The following is a 26,101-nucleotide window of genomic DNA, read 5'->3' as shown; positions in this document are numbered from 1 at the left end:
TTTTTTTTTTTAACGTTTATTTATTTTTGAGAGACAGAAAGAGACAGAGCAGGAGTGGGGGAGGAGCAGAGAGAGAGGGAGACACAGAATCCGAAACAGGCTCCAGGCTTTGAGCCATCAGCACAGAGCCCGATGCGGGGCTTGAACCTACAAACAGCAGAATCGCAGAATCATGACCGGAGCCGAAGTCGGATGCCCAACCAGCTGAGCCACGCAGGCACTCCTACATTTAACACTTTGTTAAGCTAACAAGAGTGGTTTTTCATCTTTACATATTTTAGTGACTGAATTACCATGACACAGTTGAGAGTTTGGTCAATTTATTATTACAGTACATTCTGATTTTTATTTAATACGTAAGGTAGTTGTTTTGACTGATGAAGAGTTTAGCCTATTTGATTAAATACTAATAAAGGACTTAGTTTAAGTGTTTATTACTCTTACTAGCAGTTAGACATTGCTCAGAATGCTGAAGCAAAAAGGAACCTTAAAAACTGTCTGGTTTGCCTTCTCATTTTATAAATGAGGAAACTTATTTTTTAATGATTTTTCCATATAGACTATTTTTTTTAATTTTTTAAATGTATGTTTATATATTTTGAGAGAGAGCATGAGCAGAGGAGGGACAGAGGGAGACACGGAATCTGAACAGGTTCCAGGCTCCAAGCTGTCAGCACAGAGCCTGACGCGGGGCTGGAACTCACGAACTGTGAGATCATTACCTGAGCCAGAGTTGGACACTTAACCGACTGAGCCACCAGGTGCCCCGGAAACTGTTTTCTTCCAAGCTGCTGTTCCAGTGACTTCTTTGTTTAGATTTTGTTTTGTTAAGCTCTCGCTTCATTGCAGTCCTTTCTCTTCCTGGTCAGGCTCTGTTTTTTCCACCTCTCAGCCAAGGGTACAAAGAAAAAGGAGACCGAAGAGAGGAGATAACATGTGCCAGAGAAGTAGAAGGAGCCAGTGTAGGTCTGGGTGTAATCATATAACCAGCCTGGAAGGAAGGAATGATCTCTTTTAGCAAACCTTTCAGTTAGTAATTCTCAGCCATATACTGCTCGTTGAGGGAAGAAGCCTCCTGTACTTGTAGGTATCGTGACCCAACAGAAAGTCAGGCTGCTTGCCTGGTATTTTGAATTGATGAAGTTAAATCTGTTCCACTTGAGTTAGGGGTTTAACCCTGTGGGAAGAAAGCCATTGTGGAGTCAGAACTCATCTTGTCTTACAGTGGAAATTAGGAAAACTCAGGGATGCCTACAGTTTGATTTTATGATGAATCTTATTCGAAGGTCACTGTTCTTACAAAGAAAACAATTGTGAATTGCTACTGTTTCCTGAAGAAAAAAGTGAGAGAATTGATTATCTTTTTTCCCCTCACTGAACAAACATTTCAATAATTACTATGTTCCCAACAGTTGTTGAAGAAGGTAATGATATTAAGCCAAAACAGACATGGTTCCTGCCCTCAGACTGTACAGTTTAGTGGGGAGTTGGGTATTAACCACGTGAGTTACACATGCCATCAGGGCTATGAAGGGAAGGCTCAGGAGGCTGTGAGAGCATATGAAAAGGAAGTGACTATTTAGTCAAGTGGGTTAAATGATGACTGTAAATCCCCCTGAATCAAAATGCTCTTTAATCAAGAATGGGTGGGTCCACCATTTGGCTAATGGCACATACTATTATGTGCCATTTTTAAACGAAACACTTTCTTTTTTTTAATTCCTTTTTTAATGTCTATTTATTTATTTTGAGAGAGAGCATGCATGCCTGTGAGCACGGGAGAGGTAGAGAGAAGGGGAGAGAAAGAATCTCAAGCACGCTCCTCACTGCCAGTGCAGACCCTGATGTGGGGCTCAAACTCATGAACCATGAGATCATGACCTGAGCTGAAATCAAGAGGGAGATGCTTAACGGACTGAGCCACCAGGTGCCCTGAAACACTTTTCTTAAAAACTGTGTATGGTGGCAAAGAATGTGCAAGGCAAGAATGTTTGTGTGTGGCCTTCAAACATTGTTATAAAAGTCAGCCCTATGGAAAGGCAAATAATGTGTTAGTATTGTTATGATAGTTTTGACTTCCTAGCCATCCTAAAGGTCTCAGGACCTCTGGGTGTCCACTGACCACACTCTGAGAACTTCTTTTCTAATTTTTTTGTTGTTGTTGTTAAAAAAAAATTTTAATGTTTATTTATTATTGAGAGACAGAGCATGTGCAGGGGAGGGGCCGAGAGATAGGGAGACACAGAATCTGAAGCAGGCTCCAGGCTCTGAGCTGTCAGCGCAGAGCCTGATGCGGGGCTTGAACTCACAAACCACAAGATCATGACCTGAGCTGAAGTCGGACGCCCAACTGACTGAGCCACCCAGGCACCCTGAGAACTTCTTTTCTAAGATACTATATGCGTATTATGTTTGTAGATGCAAATTGGCTTTTAATCCTAAAAAACCTTAAAAAGTTAAAGTTATTATTCTGATCATTTATTGAAGAAGTTGTGGTGCTATATGCCAGATGAAAATATCTGCCCTCATAGGGCTTACGTATTATTTTATTAAGTAGGCTCCATGTGCAACATGGGGCTTGAACTCACAGCCCTGAGATCAAGAGTCAGATGCTGTACTGACCGAGCCAGCCAGACATCCCTGATTTTCATTTTGGAACATGGTTTCTCACTGAATGTTAGGATATACCCTTTTCTTTTTTTGGCCTAATTGTATATGTCTTTATCTCCTGTCGTTTGTTTTTTACTTTGGTTTTGATATAGATAATTTTTTGTTTGCTTCATTAGCTTTATGTTTCCTGTTAACTGATATAATGAATGAATGGAATGTTTTATAGCCTCTTAAATTCAGCTAACCTTAGCTTGCTTTTTACCTATTGACTCCTTGTTGGATCAGTAACCTCATTTAAATGTTTCTTAGAGTTAAGCGTTGAGAGAAATGGAGTAAGACAAGTCTTTGTGTTATGTGGGTTGTGATTGACCTTTAGATATCTAAGAGAGAAATAGGTAGGTGACCAGTCGCTCAAATTTCTAGAAAGGAGGAGGTGTAGAAAGTACCCAGACCCTTTCCTATCCCTTGTCATTCTTGCTTAGTCCCACCAGTACAGCAGATTTACCAGTATATACATAGCCTGCGAAGTATAAGATAGGGACATTAGAAGAAATGCTCCAGAAAAGACTAGTAGTTTTTAGACAAGGAAGTGGATAGTGCTGCTAAAAAGTCAGGAGGGCATAGCTGAAAATAGTGAAAATGGGTGGTGATGGTGGTTGTCTTTATAAATCCCAGAAAACTGGTAATAAGCCTTTCATTTCACATATAAAAATACATTTAAAGTTAGAATGTTGGGGCGCCTGGGTGACTCGGTCAGTTAAGTGTCTGACTCCTGATTTCTGCTTGGGTCACGATCCTGGGATTGAGCCCCACATGGGCTTCGTGCTGACAGCACGGAGCCTGCTTGGGATTCTCTCTCTCCCTGTCTCTCTCTGCCCCTCCTCCCCCTCTCAAAATAAATACACATTAAAAAAAATAAATGACTGTTGGTAATTCAGAACCCATCGTATTCTAATCGTTTTATATGTAAACACCTAAGTTGACATTCAAAAGACTAGGCTGCTTTGTGGACAGCAAAAGCATTGTGGATGAGAGAGAAAAATGAGATGATGTACCAGCCATAATCCAGGAGAGCGTGTGTCCATCTAAGTGTCCGCTCCATGCTGAGTATTACCATATGTAGCCAACACTCAGGAGGAGGAGTACCCTGGCAGCTGGTACCGACTGCCTAAGACCCAAGAAGTGCCCTGTAAGCATTTCTTCGGTGTTTCTGGACTACCTGCCTCGAATTCACCTGAGATGCATGTTAATCGTGCAGATTCATTGGCTTTCCTTAAGCATAATTCGTCATGGGTGGCACCCAGTTGATTCTCATGCACAATAAAATTATAGTCCATATTATTTTCATGTGGCTATGGCTATAACCCTTATTTTAAGCAGGAATGTCTAACGATATTTCTTGTGATAATTGAAAACAACTAAGAAGGTAGAGCTCAGCTTCCGTAAACAGTTCTGCAAACTAGTTTTTTTATAGTCAATATGAAACTTGATATTTAATAGAGGGTTGTAAATTTATTTTTTTAATGTCAACACTTTTAAACTATTCATCATTTTATGGGTAAAGCCATACGTGTTTAAAAATGAGTTTACCATCCTGTCTAAAAAGTACCTCTGATAGCTCAGAACTTGATTGTTGAACCGAGTTATGAATCCTCTTTATTAGGATTACTGTTGTAAGTTTATTATTGGTCATCTTGTTAAAACTTGAAATACACCCAGAAGGCCCTTAATTCCCAAGTTCCTTGATGCTGGTTCAAATTAGTGGTTGAGAGTTCCATGAGTGACTTGAGGGTTTTGAACCAGAACTTCTAGCTGTTGGGCTACAGCATAGTGGCAGACTTCCAATGTACAATGATCTTTTGTCCTCCCTGGAGTCACTGGAGCCACTGCTGGCTATTAGCTGCCTTGTCATTTTACTTAGGGCGTACTGTTATAATTTTTTTTTTTTTAACATTTTATTTACTTTTGAGACAGAGAGAGACAGAGCATGAACGGGGAAGGGTCAGAGAGAGGGAGACACAGAATCTGAAACAGGCTCCAGGCTCTGAGCTGTCAGCACAGAGCCCGACGCGGGGCTCAAACCCACGGACCGCGAGATCATGACCTGAGCCGAAGTCGGCTGCTTAACCGACTGAGCCACCCAGGCGCCCCGGGCGTACTGTTATAAACATTTTCTATATGTGCCATGATGGGAAAAGTCTTGGGAAACGGTTTAGCAAATTTAAACCTCACTGCCTTTGAAGACAGGAGCTCTCTCAAGGCCCCCTTGATAGAAGTTTGCAGTAAGATTTACTGGCAGTGCTTTACGTATTTGCTCTATGCTATGAGTTTCATTAAAAGGATTATGCTCTGTGTTAGGATTTTGAAGCTTGATTTTTTTTTTTTTTTGGCCCTGTAAAGGAATATATTTGTGAAGGAAAGACTACCCCACCCATCCCCTCTTTTTAAACCAGAGTAGTGAGCTATTTGGAATTTATTTGCGATGTTTTTGTAGGGATTCGTCAATCTTAGGAACACTGAATCCAAATACAATTCTTGGGGGCTTTATTGTTTGTGAGGAAAATAATCACTGAATAAATAATGATTTACATTACTTTCTTTTGCTTCTTCAGGGAATAATATGTTCCTCCGGGTTTAGAGGACAGAGAACTTTGCTCTGCCTTCTTACTTGTCCCCACCTACCCTAACCTGCAGAGTGGATTTACAGCACATCAAAAAGTGGAGTCATTTTATTTGTTTTCCAAATAAAATTTCAGGCCATAGAGAAATTCTCAACTATAGGCCAAGATGATAAATCTGTAGAGGGCATGGTTGATGAAAGGTGGAGTGAGGAACAGGTGGAATATTTGTTTCATGTTATATCTGAAATGAGGATAGGCTAGAAATAGGAAGTGCCATTTCATGAGGAAATGAACTTATCTGTGTTAATGGCACAGAGACAAGCTTAGATGAATGAATTTCCATTTTAGCCACTGTCTGTTCTTATAAAACACAGATGAAGAGTTAGTATCAAATTACCAGTTTCCCTCCATGGCCTCTCTGATGAGGCGTGAGGTTGACAAAAGCAGGAGAGAAATGTACTGCTCCGTTAGGAACTACTTAACTTTAACTTACTCTGGGGTACAACCAACTTAGAGCTGTTTGGCGTTAGAAGTGACTTTCTTTGAGTTTGTCGAAAAAATCACTTGTGAAATACCTACTTAATTGAGTGAAGCTTCAGTATTTTTTAAGGTCATTTTTATTATAACACAGCTCAGGATGTCTTCATTCAAAGGTAAGAAAACAAGAGTTAACCAATTTGCACTATAACCAAGTAATAGTGACTTAATCAAATTTTCAATTAATGAAGTAGAGAAAGAATGTACATTCTAATAATTCTTAGTTTTAGAGGTTCTCGACTCTTGTCCTGAGTATTAAGTTCTGGAAGTATATGTGACAGAGTGATGGCTATACCGTGACCCCATATGTTGTGGAAGAACATTAAGGGAATAGCTTTTTCTGGGGTTTTTTTGTTTTTTTGTTTTTTTAAGATTTTGTTTTTAAATAATCTCTACACCCAACGTGGGGCTCGAACCTACAACTCTGAGATCAGGGTCGCAGGCTGTATCCACTGAGCCAGCTAGACGCCCCAAGAGAATTTTTGTTTTCTTTGTGTTCCCCATAGCTTTGTGTTCCTCCTAGCATAGCTAGGAGAGGGCTATGCTAATAAGTTGCTTGATAATTATTGAACGAGTACTAAGCTATAATCAAATAATTATGATGTTTGAAGGACTTCTCAGATATTTGTGATTGGTTTAAATATACAAAAAATATGTATATTAGCATAATAGAGGGATTCATCAGGTGGCAGTGGGGGGCATGTGGAAGAGAAGGGAACTGCATTCAGTTTTATTTTATAGGCAGCTAATATGGGCCCTTGGTGGTTTTATTTTGAAGTGAAATTGAGCCTTTAGCATTTTTAAAAAAAAAAATTTTTTTTTAACGTTTATTTATTTTTGAGACAGAGAGAGACAGAGCATGAACAGGGGAGGGGCAGAGAGAGAGGGAGACACAGAATCTGAAACAGGCTCCAGGCTCTTAGCTGTCAGCACAGAGCCCGACACGGGGCTCGAACTCACGGATCGTGAGATCATGACCTGAGCCAAAGTCGGACGCTTAACCGACTGAGCCACCCAGGCTCCCCGAGCCTTTAGCATTTTTGAGCTCACAGGTCCAATGCCTGATACAAGATGAAAAATTTCACGTTCCTGCTTGTACGTTGGAGAATATGATTATATGCTTTGCTCAGTGATTGATCTTTGTATTTGTATTACTTTTTGCAGGTTCATTTTGTTAACAGGGATCTACTAGAAATACAATAAGGTTTCAAAATACCAGTACTTTTTACTTTTCCACAACCTTCCAAAACTTCTGTCTGGGCCAACTTGTAGTTCTGGATACTGTTTACCAACAGGTAATTGTGGGGTTTGGAGGAGCAGGGTTAGTTGGCCTGTGCCAAGGTCAGGAAACCTGGAGCGACCCTAATACTGTCCTAGTCTGAAGCAGATCATATTATTAAACTAACATTGAATTTGTCAACTGAGTATTAAAAAGGAATAGAAGAGGGTGTGGGGCGGAAGAAGTGTGTGGGGGGGGGGGAGCGTGTTTTTTAACTTTGATCCATTTCAGTCCCTGTCAGTTATTTTCATGGGAGATGGTACAGATTTTGTTGCTACTATGTTTCTTCGCATATTCAGAGTTAATGAAGGTCTGTAAATAGTATTCTTGCCCATAGGCTCCATTTACATTTATTAAAAGAAAAGTATTTTTTTAACTCAGTCATATGATTTCTATGGGTTTCTTATGCTTTTATTTTCTTTCCTTGAATTTTTAAAATGTGTTCTGTCGGACGAACTTGTTTTTCTCTTTCATTTCCATACAGGAGGGAGAAAATATTGTTCATATAGTTGATGTTACGGTTTTTAACTAGTGTTTTGACTAAGGATTATTGTGAAAAGTTTTACTGTTTGCTAGCTTCCTAATTTTAAAATGCCTGTAATCTTTTATAGGAATTTCAACTTTTGCAATTTGATAATAACAGATCTGGGTAAGTACAAAATGAGAATCTCCTACAGTTCTGAGAATCTAAGTTTGGTTGAGAATTTAATACTTTATAACCAGTAAGCCTTGTGATTTAGTTAAAGTTGCAGGCAACAGTGCAACGGCCCACACCTGTTGAGAGCTAAGAAAATCTGTATGTAAATCAGCATTTCTGTTCTTTCTATGGTCCTTGTGCTGGACTCAGAAGTTAGGAACAAGTCTAATGGCTTTTGTAAAATCCTCTTGTCGTTCCACAGAGGAGTGACTTACAGGAATAAAGACTTAACTGAAGTTTCTGCCTTTAACAAGATGCTTAGTTGGCATAGTATAGTCAGTGAGAGATCATGTTACAGAGAAGGAAGTTTGACTGGATTTTGTATTAATTATAATAATAATAATCTTGTTTAAGATACTGTGAGCAGCTCCCAGATTTAAAAATCTGTATATAAGCTGTCAGCAACAGCCTTATCGATTTCTTTGACTATCTTGTAGAACTTATAAAAAAAATTATGATTGCCTAAATAATATTTTCTGAATTAGTGGGTAAAAATTCTTTCATGAGCTGTCCTTTTCCTCACATATAGTGCTAGGGTATTATGGACATTGGGTAATAAAAGGCTTGTAAATTTTTTTTGACTCATTGATAGTAAAAAATGTGTTTTACATCACCTATATTTTATATGGTGTGTGTGTGTGTGTGTGTGTGTGTGTGTGTGTATGAACTAAAAGTTTAAAATAAAGTGATGCACACTGTTTTTTAATCTGTTCTGTTGTAGTCTGTTCTTTTTCATTAAAAAAATTTTAAAGGTCATGACCATACAATTTGATTTCAAAACCCACATACATATCTATAACTTTTCCCTTTCAAGTAATAACTCCTCACAAAACTTGCCTTGCCTTCTCATGAATTGAACTTTTTTTTTTTAATGTTTGTTTTTGAGTGAGAGAGCAAGCCGGGGAGTGAGGGCAGTGAGAGAGGGGGACAGAGGATCCAAAGTGGGCTCTGTGTTGACAGCAGAGTGCCTGATGCAGGGCTTGAACTCATGAACCATGAGATCAGGACTTGAGCTGAAGTCAGACACTTAACCGACTGAGTCACCCAGGCACCGCATTGTGTATTGAACTCTTTAAACATTTTAAGATGTGTACAAAAACATATAAAACATGAAATCTCTAAACATGTTACATCCCTTTATCATTTGAGTAAGATACTCTGTGCCCGGTTATCTGTTACCTCTTATACTTTGGGCCCAAAAGGCTTGGAAAGTCTTAAGGTGTCACTGAGATGGCCTGTGAAGAAGGGTCAAGATTGAAAAAAGTGCATCGGTGAGCTATATTTGAGCTTCATTTTTTCTAGCTTGCTGACCTGCACACTATCCATGGAGCTGCTCTGCTAAGCATCTCTGGTGTTTAGTCTTTTGATACTGGTCCCTATGTCACAGTTCTGAGCCTGACTTTAAAATTCGAGCTTGCTTTCCAGGTGTGAGGTAAAGACTGAGCTAGACCACATGGGCAGAGGTGTGCTCAAAAATGCAAATAGGAGTTGGTTGTATATTTGTATAAACTTTTCCTTTAGGTACACCTAAATTGAACCTCCGACTATGGTGCATTTTTTTTTCTTCCGTTAATAATTTTTTGTTATTAATACTATTTTTTCCTTTTGATATTTGCCAATTCCAGGTCTTAACATTTAGGTGCAAACCTAAGTAATATCATTATAAAACTTAGTTTTTAAAAAAATCATAGTGAGGCAAGATCCTGTCTTTTTTCTTTTTTTTAAAAAATTTTTTTTTTCAACGTTTTTTATTTATTTTTGGGACAGAGAGAGACAGAGCATGAACGGGGGAGGGGCAGAGAGAGAGGGAGACACAGAATCGGAAACAGGCTCCAGGCTCCGAGCCATCAGCCCAGAGCCTGACGCGGGGCTCGAACTCACGGACCGCGAGATCGTGACCTGGCTGAAGCCGGACGCTTAACCGACTGCGCCACCCAGGCGCCCCGATCCTGTCTTTTTTCTATTTCACTTCAGGACTGAAGGAGGTAAAAGGAAGCTGAATTCCTGTCTGTGGATAATTGGAAATGCTGTAGTAATTTGTACATTTAAGCATGTTGAGAACCTGTAGTCTGTAAAATACTAAAGTTTAAGTCTGTTCCCTAGAAGTATTTCTGAGTAGTCTTTTGATAGTCTTGGATTAGATGGTCAGCAAGCAATGGACAAAATGTCCATTTGGGTTAAAAGTGCATATAAAATAATAATTCGGTCTTTAACTGAAATCATCAGAACTCCCAAATTTTTCCTGCACTTGCATTTAATATTCACCAGTGGCCCCACCACCTCCTCTCCACAGGGATTCTGGCCTGTAGGCCAAGTATCCTCCTGCGTTTGGTACAGATAGAATATGAAGGGCCTCCATCATCCCTCTTGGAAAATAAGAGATGCTGAGAAGCCCTGGACAACTGTATGTATGCTCCATCTGAAGAGCAAAAGGGGCACGCTTGCCACCTTCGAGCTCCATATTGACTCCTGCTCAGATAGAAGATGCTAGTGGTTTGTTTGTTTGTTTGTTTGTTTGTTTGTTTTAAGGCATCATAGGTCTTTGAGAATCTTCTAAAAATCTGGATTATCTCCCCAGGCAGGTAAACATAGCACATAATCCTTGCTCTAAGACTCCCAAGATAATGTCAGAAACTGCTTAATTAATCTGTTCTTATCTGTTGCATTAATCCTCAGATCCTTCTGGATTGGTGATGGGAGTGTGAGAGTTAGTATAGGAACAGCAGAGGTAGCATCAGTTTTTTAACCTGATGTTGCCATTCATTGCATGTCACCATTTGGGTCAGCATTTTCTTTCATTGCTGTTGAAGTTTGCTCAGAATATAGCTAAGCTGTTACCTGCTATAGGTGGTCCAGAAAGGACAGCCATCCCAGCAAAGAAAGCGGCAAGTCCCAGGAACCTGTGTATTCTAGAACTCCCAGACAGATCAACCTGTAGGGATAAGAATCCAGTGTTAGCCATACTGAGGGTGAAATTCTATGGAGACTATGGCTACAAAGGGGCAAATGCTATGAACAGTTGATTTCCAAGGTGATTTGGATGGCTTTTTGCCTTGACATTATAGAAAAGCTGAGGCAAACAGGGAAGAGTCGTGTGCTAGGCAGGCAGTGTTTTCATTGTGATCTTTGAGGTGACTCAGATGCACCTTTATTTCCTGTCACAGCTCTTCTCTGTTAGGAAATGGTATTTACATTCTAAGCAGATAGGGGTATTCCTGAATCCACCTATGGCTAAATACCAGTCATTGGTTTGTAAGAAGTCAGTTTTCCCAGGTTGACTTCAGCTTTAGAAGGCTTGGTTCTTGAATAAGTATAATATCCTACAGCCCTTATGTTAATATTGATATCAGGCCAGAAGTTTCCCTGGGATTCTGTTGCAGTAGATTCGGGACCTAGTTCTGAGAAGAATCCATGGGATTCCAAGAAGAACAATTTCGATTCCTTTTGGGACCAAGACTTCATGTCAGCTTGAGGTAAAAATAGAGAGTGGTTAAACAATGTCCCTGTTAAAGTACACAGAACTTGTCTTAACAAGAGAGAAGTCACACTGGTCAGGAAGCCTCAGGTTTTTCTCAGGGAACTCTTCAAGATGGTGTCTTAGAAGGAGCCAACGAAATTTCCAGAGCCTAGGGAAGCAGTAAACACAGACCTAACACGCTGGGACACTGAGAAGCAAAGTGGAATCCTACTGATCCTTTTTTTGCTTTCATTTCTTTTTTGTCCCATGTAGGTAATTCTCTCGTCATCCCTTCCCCCAAAGGTAAGATGAATCACTGGGCAGGATATATAGCTAGCTGCAGGGTTTCTTCAGCCTTGCGTATGATTTTTTTTTTTTTTTTAAATTATAAAATTACCACAAAATACCTATTCTCTTTGGGGAGGTTATCATTAATGCTTGTTTTTACTGAATGCTTTAACAGTGTTAATGAGTGTGTCTGCTCACCAGTACAGGAAGTACCGTTGCCAGGTAACACCAGCAAAAACGGCAAAGAAGATGGCATAGGTCATAAGTAGTGGAAATGTGGTGGCCAGAGGAGCAAGCAGGTTAGTGAAACCGCAGAGGATGAGGTAAGACTTGTGGTAATGATACTTCTTGATCCAGTCTTGATCAGCAACCCATCCGGAGACTATTTGACTGACTGTCTCAGTGATGCCTGGAACAGCATTGAAAGACCTTATGAAATCCTAATTCCATTTGCCTAGCCCCTTTGAGAAGTGTAGCTGCATTAGACCTCCTTTCCTAAAAGTAATATGGCTTCGTCCTGAGGCTAGGACATATGACAGAAAAATGGTCTCATTTGTCTGTCGACAGATTCTATCATTACTGTACCTGTTCCAAATACATCTAATAAAATACCGAAAAGGCTCCTTCAGAGTTGGGTGGAAGACCCTTCAGGTATTTTTTTTCCTGATTGCATTTGGAAAGCTCGTACCTCCTGACTGGGAATCCCTGCTTACAGAGGACCATTTGCTCAGGAGGCCTTCCTCAGAGAGGTCCTGCAAGTGAGGGAGTGAATTTTCTAAAAGACTGCTAGACTCTCTGGTCAGTGTGCTGGGGAAGTCATATGGTGGAAGACTGGAGACTATAAATAATAAAGTCTTATGTTGAAAAAAAAAATAGATGTTGGGACTCTTTATTATGATTGTGTATGAGGGTTTGGTAATTAATTCCTCCTCTGAAGGTTATTATGTTGGAATTAGGAAATCTGGAAGTGCGTGGTCATTTTGAACATTGGAGCTATGGTGTATCTTGAATAAAATTTAAGAACCACAGTTTCCATTCAGTAGCATGATAATAGACGATTCTTAGTTTTTATCGATTATAAGCTAATGTAGCAGTTAAATAATGAAAGATTTTCACTAAGAGTAGCATAAGCTACCGTTGTTTGGTACTTGTAATTCTTCCTATGGTTTTAGACATGAATTGTTCTACAAAAAAAGGGGGAGCGGGACAGAAAATGCATCCTATTATTCCATTTCTGTTCTTACAGTTATTTCCTAGGGTACCTATGGAAACTTTATGTTAGGTTCTTTGGTCTTGTTGCATAGCCCTAAACTGATCTGAATTGATGACTGCCAGGCATTTTAGTGAAAAAAGGCAGTTCAGCTTTGTATCTTTTTCATGTGTACACAAGCTTTAGTTGACTGAAGTGAGGTATCTTTGCAGTTGGAAATGGGGTATGGTCAGTTTTGTAAGGACTTGGTAAGCAGTCTTTTCAAGAAATTTGCAAGAGAAAAGTTAATATTGAGCTACTTAGAATTTCCAGATGCTTAGAACAATCCAGTTCCATGTCATTCCTTTTCATTTTCTTAAGTTCTCTATTTGGTCCTTTGAGAGGACCCATCTCTTTTGAAGAAAGCATTTTGTTTTCTTACATTTTTATGAATACACACTAAAATGATTGTTTTCATTTTTTTTAATGTTTATTTTTGACAGAGAGTGTGAGCAGGGGTGAGGCAGAGAGACAGGGAGACACAGAATCTGAAGCAGGCTCCAGGCTCTGAGCTGCCAGCACAGAGCCCGACACGGGGCTCAAACTCAGGAACTGTGAGATCATGACCTGAACCAAAGTTGGTCGCTTAACCGACTGAGCCACCCAGGCGCCCCAATTGTTTTCATTTTTAATTTAACATTCAAATTTATTTAAAAATTTTTAAGTTTATTTATTTACTTTGAGAGAGCGCATGAGTGGGAGAGGCACGGAGAGGGAGGTAGAGAATCCCCAGCAGGCTCCGCACTGCCAGCGCGGGGCTTGAGCCCAGTGCGGGGCTTGAACCCACAGGCTGCAAGACCATGACCCGAGCAAAAGTCGGATGCTCAACCGACTGAACCACCCAGAGACGCCCCTCAAATTTTTTTTAAATATCAGCCAGCCCATTAGTGACTAGCCTTGAGAAACATATTTATCTGTCTTACTGTGAGTTCAAGGGAAAAAGTTCTTAGCTACACATACTGATAGAACATTATTGAATGCTTACAATGGGCCAGGAACTATTCCAGATGCTACATGCATTGTTTGTTCAATCCTGGTAACCTTATGAGGATAGGTACTGTTATCACTGTATTACAGATGAGGAAATTGAGGCACAGGGAACACGACTAACTTGCTGAAGGTTGTACAGGTAGGAAATACAGAGCAAAACCCTGAACCCAGGAAGCCTAACTCCAGAACCAACCTGTGTCCTATGCTGGCTGCCTGTGGTTTTCCTGCTTCCTGGAGTGGCTGTTGCCACTGGGCACCAGCTTTTTAAAACCGAGTATTTATCCAACAATTATTTAACGGGGGCGCCTGGGTGGCCCAGTTGGTTAAGCGTCCGACTTCATCTCAGGTCATGATCTCGCAGTTCGTGAGTTCGAGCCCCGCATCAGGCTCTGTGCTGACAGCTCAAAGCCTGGAGCCTGCTTCCAATTCTGTGTCTCCCTCTCTCTCTGCCCCTCGCCCGCTCGCACTCTGTCTCTCAAACATAAACATAAAAAAAAACAACCCTCAAAAACAAAAAAAATGAACAAGCCTTGCTTGGGGGCCACTGTCTGTTATAGGGAGCCTGTGTGTAAGGTACAGTGACAGGTCTGTGGAGGGATACGCCAGGTGCTCCCACCAGCCTCCAAAGACTTCTTTTTCCCTGGCCCTCCCACAACTCCTTTAAAAACCATTGTTTAGTTTATAAATAAAATCGGTAACTTTTTGTAAAATTAAGTTCCTTTTGAGTTTGAGGTTAAAGTAAAGCTTCCTTACCAGCTACCGAAACGAGGAAGGTGGCATCCATGAAGTCAATCCCCAGTGTTTTGGCTCTGGCTACCAGGTGAAAAGTAGGGATGAAATATGCCAACTGACTGAGGAGGAAAGACCAGGTAAATATGTAGAAGAAGGGATTTTTAAAAAGGGAAATGTCGAAGTTTTGCTTACAGCTCCGTGAAATAGCCTCTTTCTCATAACCGTCTTCATTGGTTATTAGGAACACACGGTTTCCATCAGGCCCATTGTTGAACTCTTTGCTTTTATTTTGTGACACTATTAAACTTGGACCAGGTTGTCCAGCCTTCTGCATAGCACTGTCCCTGATGGTGGTGACCTCTTGTGTCTCATTGCAGGATGACGTTTCTGTCGCACACACTGCCCCTGGGTTACTTGTAGACAAGCGGCTACCTCTATTTTTAACATCAGAATTGTTCTCGCTTGCAATATGGATGGGTCTTAAGAGCATACTGGAAGGCACCAAATTCAGTGTAAGTGCTCCAAGTAGTATAAGGGCACCTAAACAGGGGAGAGAGAGAGTGAGAAGTTAAGTTAAATATTACCCCTCTCATTTCACAGTACTCTGTGTTCTTAGGCTCAGAAGGGGCCCCACCACTAAATGTATTCTGTCATAGTGCAATAATTCCTGAAGACACTACTTTGTCCCCTAAACTTAACTGAAGTATTTAAATCTGTTGACTTCATTTTTAGCCCTGCACACCACTGTATCCTTGTGGAAACAGGGCATCCTTTGAAAATAGAAAACCAGAAAGCTGCACCAGGAGATGGCGTGGAAGGAGAGAGTGTTGTTTGTGTAAGAGGAAAAAAGAAGAGGTTTGGGTGGGGAGCATGCGGTATATGTGTTAAGGTGGGGGGGGGGGTGGATATTTGAAATGTTAGAGAATTACAGTGTGTTTTAAATAGCGATTCAGGATATCCTGAAGTAGGGATATAGATTTAGGGATAGAGAATACAGCATTAAGGGGCAAGCCTCTCATCTCATGACTTTTTAAATTTCCTTGAAAGAAGACAGATGCCAGTCTCGCCTTGGCAGCTGAGTAGTTGCTTGGTCTCAGCATGGCCTGACCAAAGCTGTGGGCTGTGCCTCGTACTTCCAGAGATGGAATTGGCTGTAGGTTCGGCCGTCTTGGCTTATGGATTTGCCAGCTCGTTCTGTGTACCGTGAGGCCACCGGTGGGTTTTCACTTGGGAAAGGAAAGAGTCAACAAGAATGCTCTGCAGGTAGAAATAGGCTTGTGTATATTCCTACATATGTACTTCTACCCATAGATAACACGTATGTTTTTCTAGTACTTTAAGATGATTTTAATCCTTAAATGTTTTAGCGTAGGCACAAAGAAAATTGTGGTCAAATGGTGTTCATTTGTGAAAACTCTATAGTCGACGCTGTATAAAAGGCTATGAATTAAGGAACATAATGCTGTTTTTACCCCCCCCCCCCCCCCCGGTTTTTGTTTTTGTTTTTGCTTTTTTTTTTTTTTTTTTTTTTTGTCTGTTTTGGTGAGCTGGATGGGGGAGGCAGTTTTAAATGCAGATTTGTCTTAAGGGAAGATGTACCAAGAGAATGCTTTCATGGTGAAAGAGGAGGAGGGAGTCCTCGGGTCCCCAGGAGTATCACTTTCCCTGCAAGGTGTTTCCCCAGCTGCACAGAGTGCCCTCCCTTTGCTGAACTCAGAGTTGCTCGTGGCAGCTGGCAGAACCCGCAAATCGTTCAGTACCTCTTCTGCTTTGTGTTCTCCAGGGAAGAGGAGGAACATGTCTGCTTTAGAAATCATGCTTATTTCCTCCCCGGCTCAAAAATCCTTCACTTGCACTCATCAGAGTGGGGGGTGGGGGCGGGGGGGAAAGCTAAACATTAAATCTTACAGAGTTGATAGTTTAGAAACAGAATGACTCACCTGTCCAGTCATACAGATCTATCAGGACTTTTGTTAAAGGTGCTAACAGAAATGTGAGTCCCATCCCAGAACGGGCAATAGCTGTAGAAAGAGCCAGTCGTCTTTTGAAGTATTTGGTAGTTACCACAGCAGCTGTTTGGTACAAGAAAGCAGCACCCAAACCTAAAAAACAAAAACAAAAACAAAAAACCAATAGTGTGGAATCACATGAAGTGACTTGGTACCAGATGATCTCTTCTCCCTGACCTGAGATGTAGAAGGAGGCCTTTGGGCCCCATGGACGAGACGGTAAAGTTCCATCTTGCATAGTCTGGTTTTTACAATGGACTCACCAGGTAAAAGTCCCATAGTCACACAAAGAAAGGGAATGCTAGTGGCCCAGCTGCTGATCAGATATCCACCAGTAACAAGGAGAGCCCCGAGAATGGAGGCAGTCTTCTCTCCGGTTATGTCACAAATCATGGCAACCAGAGGTCCTCGGAAAAAGGAAGAAAGGCAAATACTGGGTAAGTGCTTTGGCGTTCCTGATGCACAATTTAAAGCAACCGAAGGAAAAGGACTTGGGAGTATTGTGTATCCTTTAGAAAGGTGTCTGGATTGGGTTTCTTAATATTCTGTTTTGCTTTTTGGAAGAAGAGTTGTTTTGCTTTAAAGAGAATTGTAAATAAGCTGGTTTGAAAATGCATTATAAAACCGCAACCTGAGGGGCGCTTGACAGGCTCATTCGGAAGAGCATGCGACCCGATTTCAGGATCTTGAGTTTGAACGCTGTGTTGGGTGTAGAGATGACGTAAATAAATAAAACCTAACAACAGTAACACAAAATGGGATTGCATCTGGTGACTCAGGACTAGAACAGGGTTCAATCATTAATCCACTCTACCATGTTTTAGCCCCAAATAGAAGCAAAGAAAGAGGAATTGGTTCTCTGTGTTGTTTTAAGTGTGCTTAGGTGATGGGCCCACAACTTCATGGCCTGATTTCCCAGAGAGACTGGCTCACTGAACCGATGTTAAGGCACTGTGGAAAGAAACAAGGCATGAAAAATTGAATCATGGAAGTAAATAGTTGAATTCTTCAACTTTCTTTGAATCTTAATTTTTCTGATTTTGCCAGGGAGAGGCTCAACACTGCAGGCCCTGAACTTTTCTCAGTCTTGCCTGTTAATGAATTTGAGTTTTAGCAAGCTTCAATCTTAAATGACTGACAGATGAGTCTTCTTGGAATTTCCCTATGTGGTTCTTTTCCTTGGACGGCAAGCTTATGGCCAGCTTTATACCTGCAGAATAACTAATTGATGACATGATGGATCCAATCCAGCCAGTTTGCCTTGAGCTGCTTTCAAATTCTTCTTGGAAAACCACAAAGAAAATTGCAAACGTCTTGGTCATTCCCATCACAAACACATTTACCTAAATCAAAGCAGACCAAAGTTCGGTATGAGTGAGCCATTACAGAGAAGGTCACAGCTGCTCATGTTGATAACCCCTCCCCCCACCACCACCACCCCCAGCTCACCAGGATTTACCAATTTGTTTGAGGCTTCCTCATTTTATTATATTTTGTGGGGGCGGCCATCCCCACGGAGTGTCGAACTACTTTATGCAAAAGTCTCTCATTTAATCCTCATTACAAGGCTATGGAATAGATGGTTTTTTGGAATGTGAAGTTCAGAGAGATTAAAAGTTGCTCAAGATAGGGATGCTGAAGGTGAGATTTGAACCCAGATAGACTGACTCCAGACCAACCACTCTACCATCCTATTGGGGTACCATCTGTTAGGGGCACCTGGCCAGCTCAGCTGGAGGAGCAGTGACTCTTGATCTCAAGGTCGTTTGAGCCTCATGTTGGGTGTAGAGATTACTTAAATAAGTAAAAATTAAAAAAAAAAAAAATCTGTTAAAGACCGCTAATTACAGTTACCTTCGTGAGAGAAGCACATTGGTCCAAGAGATGAAGAATTGTTCCCATTGGTTCTTAGATTAGCTCTGCCTTAACTTTGCTTAAACCGAGAACCCTTCCTCACTTGACAAGTAGGGTTACCATTCACTTTATCATCCAAATAGAAACACTTGAGAGTGGAAAACAGCACTACTAATTTATGCCAGAGCAGCAAGGGTTAACAGGTTGGAGGGTCACCTTACTTACGGTTGGTCATGTGCCCCATCCTTTTCTATTGTCCCACCTAACCCTCCTTGCCCACACCACCCTTCTCCCTTCTACTAGGAGGAATGTTCCTTTTGAGGTCAAGTTTTCTTTCTGTGGCCTCTTAACATTGGTTTCTGAGAATTCTGATTAGTTTGGGGGCAGTTGAAGATCAGTGGTCAGGAGGGAGAACTGGAAGGGAAGCCACTCGGCCAGGGTCTGCAGCCTCTCAGAGCCGAGCATGTGTATCCACTGCCTCCAGGGGCTTCCTTGCTTCCACTTTCTTTTTTGTCGGTGGCCTTGACTTTTCAAGGCCACTTTCTCAGCTCTCTGCTCTCAGCCTGGCATCACTTAAGAACCACAGAGCCCGCTAATTCCACTTAGCTCTGTCCACGTGGCAAGTATCACCCCCTGTCGCTCTGCCCTCATCTCACTGTGCCCACTCCACCGACAGCCGGTCACTCAGGGTTTCTGAGTGTAATAAGTGTGAGCACTCTCCTGCAGTCAGCCTCTGTTGGCCTGAATCCTGGCTCCACTTCCAGTTAGGGATGTGACCTTGGGCAAACCGCTTCACAGAATTTCAGCGTTCTCTTTTGTAAAGCCGGGAGAAAGGAAATGTTACCTTGCTCAGAGAGCGGGAAGATTGAGAAAATTCGGGTTCTTTATAGCATTTAATGCTCAAGCTGTTAGCTGTGATTCTGTTATCTTGCGTAGCCAACTGTATCTAACCCAGATCAACTCATCCAAAACTGAACTCCTCTCCCTTATCCCACGCCTCCTCTTTTCATTGGTACCACCCACTCACCTGCCTCCTCTTAGGCATCTCTTTCCCTCAGCTAGTACATGCCAAATAAGACCTTCCCCCTCTATCCCCTTCACTCGACCCTTGTTTCAGACGAGGATTATTTCTTGTGTGGACTAAGGAGCTAAGAATCGGTAGTGTTCCAAGGTTGTGTTGCAAAAAGTTGGGCACGGTGAGAAGACGGTTCCTTAGTGTATTTTTCCCATTCTGAGTTGATAGTAGCCACAAAATCCCCCTTATTCGGAGTGAACAGTGCCATGGACACCTGGGCCGTACCTTCACAAGTGGAAAAGACATGTGATCAGGGCCTCATTCAGGCCATTTGTAATCCTAATATTCCTCAAAGGTGCTTCTATCAGGAAACGAGGCTAGAGAACAAGAGCAAGCCTTGGGTGGCCTAGACTTGTTTTTCTCATTTCGAAGTGCAGAGTGGTGATTGCATCATCTCGTGAGCAAGGAACACCACGGTGAGGCACATTCTGTACAATGCCCTTCCTCTTTTTCTGTGGACCCGGGTCCTGGGCTGGCATCTACACGGGTGCTGACGTCTGCTCTTAGCCACCTGAATTTGGCTAGCTTCTTGTCCCCCAGTACAGGACCTTTCCTCTCTGGTCTGTCCTTGATGTGTGGGCGTAGCAGCAGTGGGTGGGTAGGACTTGTCTCATAACTGGCTCTGCGTTTTCACTGTGTGTCAAGAAAGCCAAGGCCACAGCCTTTGCATGTGCCCTGCCTCCCTCCCTCCCTCCCTTAACTTGTAACTTTCCAACTTTGTTTCTCTTGACTCCTATCTCAAAACTCTTTTTCCCAAGGTCTGGATTTTCCCTTCATTATCCGAGCAGGCTAGGTTCTACTATGCTGTCCCAGGCTCTCCACCAGCGTCGGGTGGGTTTCAGGCCTGGCCCAGAGTCCACCTCAGACACTGTGAATGGGCTTGCCCCCCAATAAAAGCTCCTAGAAATTCTCCTGTGACTGACCCAGTCCCCTCATTTTCTTTGTATCTTTAAGAGCACCCCCAACCCCAGTGCGCACGCAGTGAGAGCTCCCTCACCAGGTCCATCTGACTAGAGTATTGTATTGGGAGAGGGCACTGGATCAGCCACAGTGGCCCCTTTTGAATAGAGAGTATCAGGCTTTGTCGGAAATGATGGGGTAATTACTGTTTAATAACCACTTCCTTCTACCCTGGGTCCCTCTCTGTTATCACCCCAGCTCTTCCTTCCTTCCTGGCCTGCACAAGCTTCAGAGGAGAGTCTGCTAGGCTCTCTCCACTTCCTCACATCCTGCCACTGGCTACCGATTCTTAGCGAGGCTACCGGAGTCTTCCTTGTCACTGACCTAATGACCTGTCATTTCTGTGGCATCTGACCTCACGGCAGCACCTGTTCATCACTCCTACCTCCTGGACATTTCTGCCTCTGCTTCTGCATCGACGCTTCTCACTTTCCTCTGGGCTATTCTCCACCCACCCTCTGACATCGATTTTTCCCAGGCTTCTGCCAAGTTGCTCTTCTTCCCGCTCCCTGGCCATTTTGCACCCCCTGCCCGTTGGCACAAGCCAGCCAACGTATGCCGATGACTCCCAGATTTCTGTGTGGAGATCCTGTGCTCCACATGCACGTGGGCTGCTGAACACATTAGTGGTTACATCACATGTCCCTCAGACTGTCCAGGATGAAGCGATGCAAGCATCCTCACATGTCCTTCCCTTGTGTCCTCCAGCTCAGTGAGTGACACCTGTCCTTCTCCAAGTTGCCCAAGCCACCAGCCCAGCACTCTGACTCCCTCTCTTTCTGACATTCAGTTACCATCCAAGTCCTATCAGTCTGTCTTCTCAATATTGCACAGATCTCTAGTTCATCCGTCCTCATTGCTGTTGCCTTAATTTAGGGCCTTTTTTTCTCACCCAGGTTATTACAGCATCATTCCAGTGGATCTCCCTGCTTCCAGGCCTCTCCCCCACCATCATCCACCCTGTAGGCAGAGCTATTTTCCTAAAAGGCACATCTGATCCCATCATTTCCCTTGCTTTTTTTTTTCATTAGCTCCTCAGCCTCAAGATGGAAAAAAAAAACAACAAAAAACAGTGTTTTTAATATGCCCTACAAGGCCCCTGCTCATCTCTCCAATCTCATTATTCATCACCTGGTTAATTCATAAGTGTGTCCATCAATCCCTCCATCTGTCTTACCCATCCACTGACAGGTATTTTTTGAATGCTTACTATATTCGAGGCTGTTTATGAGGGGCTGGGCTTACAGTAGTGAGTATACGGTGGTGACCAAACAGACATGGCCCCTGCCCTCATGGGACATTCAGTCCAGCCAGACAGACTGAATACAGAAAAAAAGTCATGCAAATATATAGTTACAAAGTCTGGCAAGTTCGTTAGGATGAGTCCTTAATTTTATTTTTTTAAGATTTAAAAAAAATTTTAATCTCTACACCCAACATGGGACTCAAACTCAACCCCAAGATCAAGAGCCACACACTCCACCCACTGAGCCGGGGCATCTCGAGAATGTGTCCTTGTTAAAGTAGAGCACTCCCAAAGAATATTTTGTTACTGGATTTTTCTGTTTTGTTTATTTTTGAGGGAGAGGGAGTGTGTGCATAGGCAAGTGGGGATTGCAGCTCAGGGCATGATCTCTAGTTCTGTGGGTTCAAGCCCTACATCAGGCTCTGTGCTGACAGCGTGGAGCCTGCTTGGGATTCTCTGCCCCTCCCTGCTCCCTCTGTCTCAAAAATAAATAAACATTTAAAAAAATAAAGTAAGCTCTACACCCAGTATGGGGTTTGAACTCATGATCCCAAGATCAAGAGTCACATGCTCTACTGACTGAGCCAGCCAGATGCCCCTGTGCACTTGAGTTTTTAAACTCATCTCAAGGGCCTTTCTGTACCACTCTTTTATTAGCTGGTTAAAACACATAATTCTTAGGTTGATAATCTGAAAACATTTATAATAGGTCACAGGATAGACTATACAACTATTCTCATACAGCCACTAGTCACATGTGGCTGTTTAATACTAAATTAATTTTAATGCAATTTTAATTGGGTGCTAATTAATACGTCAAAATATATTGGAGCTTCCTTTTCCAAATTAAGTGTGCATGCAGGGGACACTAAAGGCCCGGGGTGGGAGGACTTGGAAAAGGGGTATGGAGTTTGCACTTGATTTGAATGTGTTCCTGAGGGTGTTTGTATGAATGCATTTTGCACTTTGGCACCTTACTTTGTTTCAGTTGAGTTTCACGTTTTAAACTACAGTGAAACTCCCAAAATATAGTTTCTCCGTTGCACTAGCCATATGTTCAACTGATTAATAGCTACCAGTTACTGGATGTCTCACTCCCCTTTCCAGGAATTCATCTATTGTAGAAAAGTATACTTGTAACTCATGCAGACCCCAAACCACACACTCCTTTAAGCATCTATGTACACCACTGCAGCTAGTTAGCTGGAGTTAATTGTTAACATTTGAGGACTCGGTATATTTTTTTGTGCTTTTATAAGTGATGTCACACAGAAAAGTGGGACCTTAATTATCTGCTTATTAGACGGTTTTCTTACCGGCAACTAAATTGGTCAAGTCGCTTCTGTCCTCAGAGGATAACGTAGGAAAAAGTAGGGCTCATCACTGGGGAGAAAGGTGGGAGATCTGGAGATCCTCACCAGCAAGGCCAGTTCTGCAAAGCCTGTGATTTGCGGAGGTGGCCCAGCCACAGGGACGGCTCTCGCACTAGGACATCCTTCATTTTCTCATTAATACCATTTTGGGGAGGGAAAAAAAAAAAAGTCCACATTCTTTGGTAATGAAGCTAATGTTTAACAAATAGTCCTCCAGTTAGGAGATCTGTATTACATAACTTCTGGCTGAGGTCCTGTGCCCCTCTTTTGCCCTCTGTCACTAAGGAGGAGGCCTGATAGTTTCCCATCGTCCTGCTTACAGAGTTCTTAGTTACCCCATTGTGGTCTGCACAATTATTAGCGGTCACCAGGACCCGCGCTCCCATCTTTGTGAGCTGCTTCCTGTAGGGCTAAGTAGGGGAGGAGGGTCAGGAAGGAAAGGATATCTCTGTGAGCACATCTGAGAGTTAATGCTCAGTTAATCTGAGCATTTGGGAGCACTGATGAGGAACTGTGGGGCTGGCACCGCCGTCACAGGCTTGTTTGGGCCACAGCTGGAATGGCGCCCTTGCATGTTCTAGAATGAGACCGCCAGTCTCACGACAACCTGAAGAGCTTCTGGGAGGATCAGTTCATTAAAAAAGAGTGCCTAGTCCAGTTGCTTACAGATGAAGGACATAAATCAAGCTCTAGTTTCAGAATCTCCATCTTCTCCTTTTCCAGACATGCCAGAAATAAACATTGGGGGGTGCCTGGGTGGCTCAGTTGGTTAAGTATCCGACTCGATTTCGGCTCAGGCCATGCGTGACCTCATGGTTCCTGTGACATGGAGCCCCGCATCCGAGCTGACAGCGTGGAGCCTGCTTGGGGTTCTCTCTCTCATGCTCTCTCTCTGCCCCTCCCCCACATGCATCCACACGTGTGTGCCCTCAAGCTTTGCTCTCTCTCAATCAAAACAAACATAAAAAAAAGAAAAGAAATATACACTGGGCCTCATAAGTTATGGTTGTGGGGACGGGTTGTGAAGCAGACAGCGGGTGGAACAGAGAGGAAATGTCCCCGTCCCCTAGGGGAGAGGGAGGTTGCTGCCACGTGTGTGCTGGGCGGAGCTGGGAACCCATCCCAGTAGCACTTTTTGGCGCCTTCCAGTGCTACTTCCGGGGTGCTTAACTGTATGGTTGCACATGTGGCCAGGGCAGAGCTGAGGATGGTGGCTAGGGCACTCTGGGCTTCGGGATGATAGTGAGGAGGAGACTGGAGGGGGACACTTGGGCCTTCACTCAAGGGGACCGTTTTCACCTTTCTCCCAGGTTCGGTGTGGGCTGCTGACTTTGGCAGCTGTTGGCAGTTCCTAGCTTTGCTCTGAGCCTTTCTCCCGAGAGCTCTCTTTCGAGCGATAGGAAAGGGGAAAGTAAATTCTTACCAGGAAGAAATGAAATACAACCATCCATCCCCAACCTCCATCCAGGGCTTTAGTGTAAGGCCGGGCCTTCCCTGCCCTCCACCGCATGATGGTCGGTCTCTGTGACAAATCCAAGGCAGTTGATTCAGTTGACAAGAAACTGATCTAAACTCGTAAACTTTATTTTTCTCCGTGATACAGAACCACTCGTAATTTCTTTTAGCCCCCCCCTTTAAAGACGGATGATGTCCTCATTTCTAAATTGTGTGTAAATTCCCTGATCTCGGCCTCAAAAATGCAAACCGGACTTTGTACCATCTTTGGAGATCTTTCTAGAGGCCTGCTGCCTAGCTTCACCTGGCAAGCCCAGATGGCTTTGGCAGTTCTCTTGGCATGTGCCCTTAGTTACCTACCAAGTCTGCCGGACTGTAATATCTCCTTATCCCTGTTTATTCCATGGTCACAATCCAGGCAGAACCATGGGAGAGGGGAGAAAAAGCCAATGAAAGGCCGCGATTTGAGGGACATCAAAGTCACCACAGAGATCTCTCTTCCACCACTCAGTTTATCTCAGGGAGGAATTGCAAAGAAGTTATCTGCAAAGGCTGACCTCACTGGTTGTAGGGTGGCCCGCTCATAGCACTGTCCTCTGTGGCTGTTCTCCCCCTTGGCCTGTGAGCCACATCCTAGGGGAAGCTCTGTGTTATTCTCTGGTCCTCTTTAGAGAAACAAGAAACGGACGGGTACCCTTGGGTTCGGGAATTCTCTTTGCAAAGCAATTGCTGAAATGAAAATACTCTCAGGGACTAAATAGACGTGCCAGCAAACCGCAATGACTGTTCCTCAAATGAATCCTGGACCAGAAAAAAGGCCGGAAGAGTGTTTGGGAGGTCACTTGTTTACGGACTTTACAGTCGACAGGGCTAAATCTCTTGAGTATGAGGGGCGCCTGGGTGGTTCAGTAGGTTAAAGTCTGACTCCTCTTGATTTCGGCTCAGGACGTGAGCTCATGAACCGTGATATCAAGCCTGCTTGGGGTCCTTTCTCTGCCTCTCCCCTTCTCATGCTTTCTCTCTCTCAAAATAAATAAACTTAAAAAATCTCTTAAGTGTGATGGTGATCTTATGGTTCTGCGAGAGAATGAATGTTCTTGATCTTAGGAGGTGCCTGCTAGAAAGCACTCAGGAGTAAAGTATCATAGAGTCTGCTGTTTTCTCACAAAAGCTTCAGTTAAAAAAAATTATATATATATATATATATGTGTGTGTGTGTGTGTGTGTGTGTGTATAGAGAGAGAGAGAGAGAAAGATAAATAGCAAAGAGAAAGGTAAATGTTCTGAGGAAGGGACACAGCTTTCTTTATTTCCCACTGTCGGATTGGCAGGCAGGCTCTTGCTTTCTGGAAAAAACAGTCAGCTGCCAGCACATGTGGAATGACCTGGTGAGCAGGCAGGGGGGATGGGGGGTGGGGAATGGGGAGATGCCAGTCCCTCAAAACATTATAGAAAACCCACCCCAACACACAATCTCGTTTTTTGTTTTACCTTTGATGTGGTGTTCAGCAAAGGAATCCAGATGAGGCAATCTGGGAAGGAAAAGAAAGTCTACGAGTTTTCAGAAAGTCACTGTTTTTTTTTTTAAAGGCATTTCATTCCGCTGCACAGCAAAAACAAGCGAGCCTTCTAAGTCTGTGAGGTTGAGTGGACTTTACTTCCTAAGGGG

At 42.9% G+C, this 26,101-nt stretch overlaps 1 protein-coding gene across 1 annotated transcript; it reads right to left on the bottom strand.

Annotated features, from left to right (window-relative positions):
- Nucleotides 1–26,101, bottom strand: SLC16A4 (solute carrier family 16 member 4). The gene is given in 10 exon segments (XM_019457796.2): nucleotides 1–991; nucleotides 10,583–10,676; nucleotides 11,688–11,716; nucleotides 11,719–11,898; nucleotides 14,482–15,000; nucleotides 16,401–16,562; nucleotides 16,733–16,876; nucleotides 17,680–17,812; nucleotides 24,401–24,499; nucleotides 25,924–26,101. Coding segments are annotated over 9 exon segments (1,512 nt in total). The 5' UTR covers nucleotides 24,488–24,499; nucleotides 25,924–26,101; the 3' UTR covers nucleotides 1–827.

Source organism: Panthera pardus, unplaced genomic scaffold (assembly GCF_024362965.1).
Source record: "Panthera pardus isolate Hobbes unplaced genomic scaffold, ASM2436296v1 HiC_scaffold_11, whole genome shotgun sequence".
Taxonomy (NCBI): Eukaryota; Metazoa; Chordata; class Mammalia; order Carnivora; family Felidae; genus Panthera; species Panthera pardus.
Note: the sequence above shows the minus strand (reverse complement) of the source record. Positions and strands in the feature narration are given on the sequence as shown.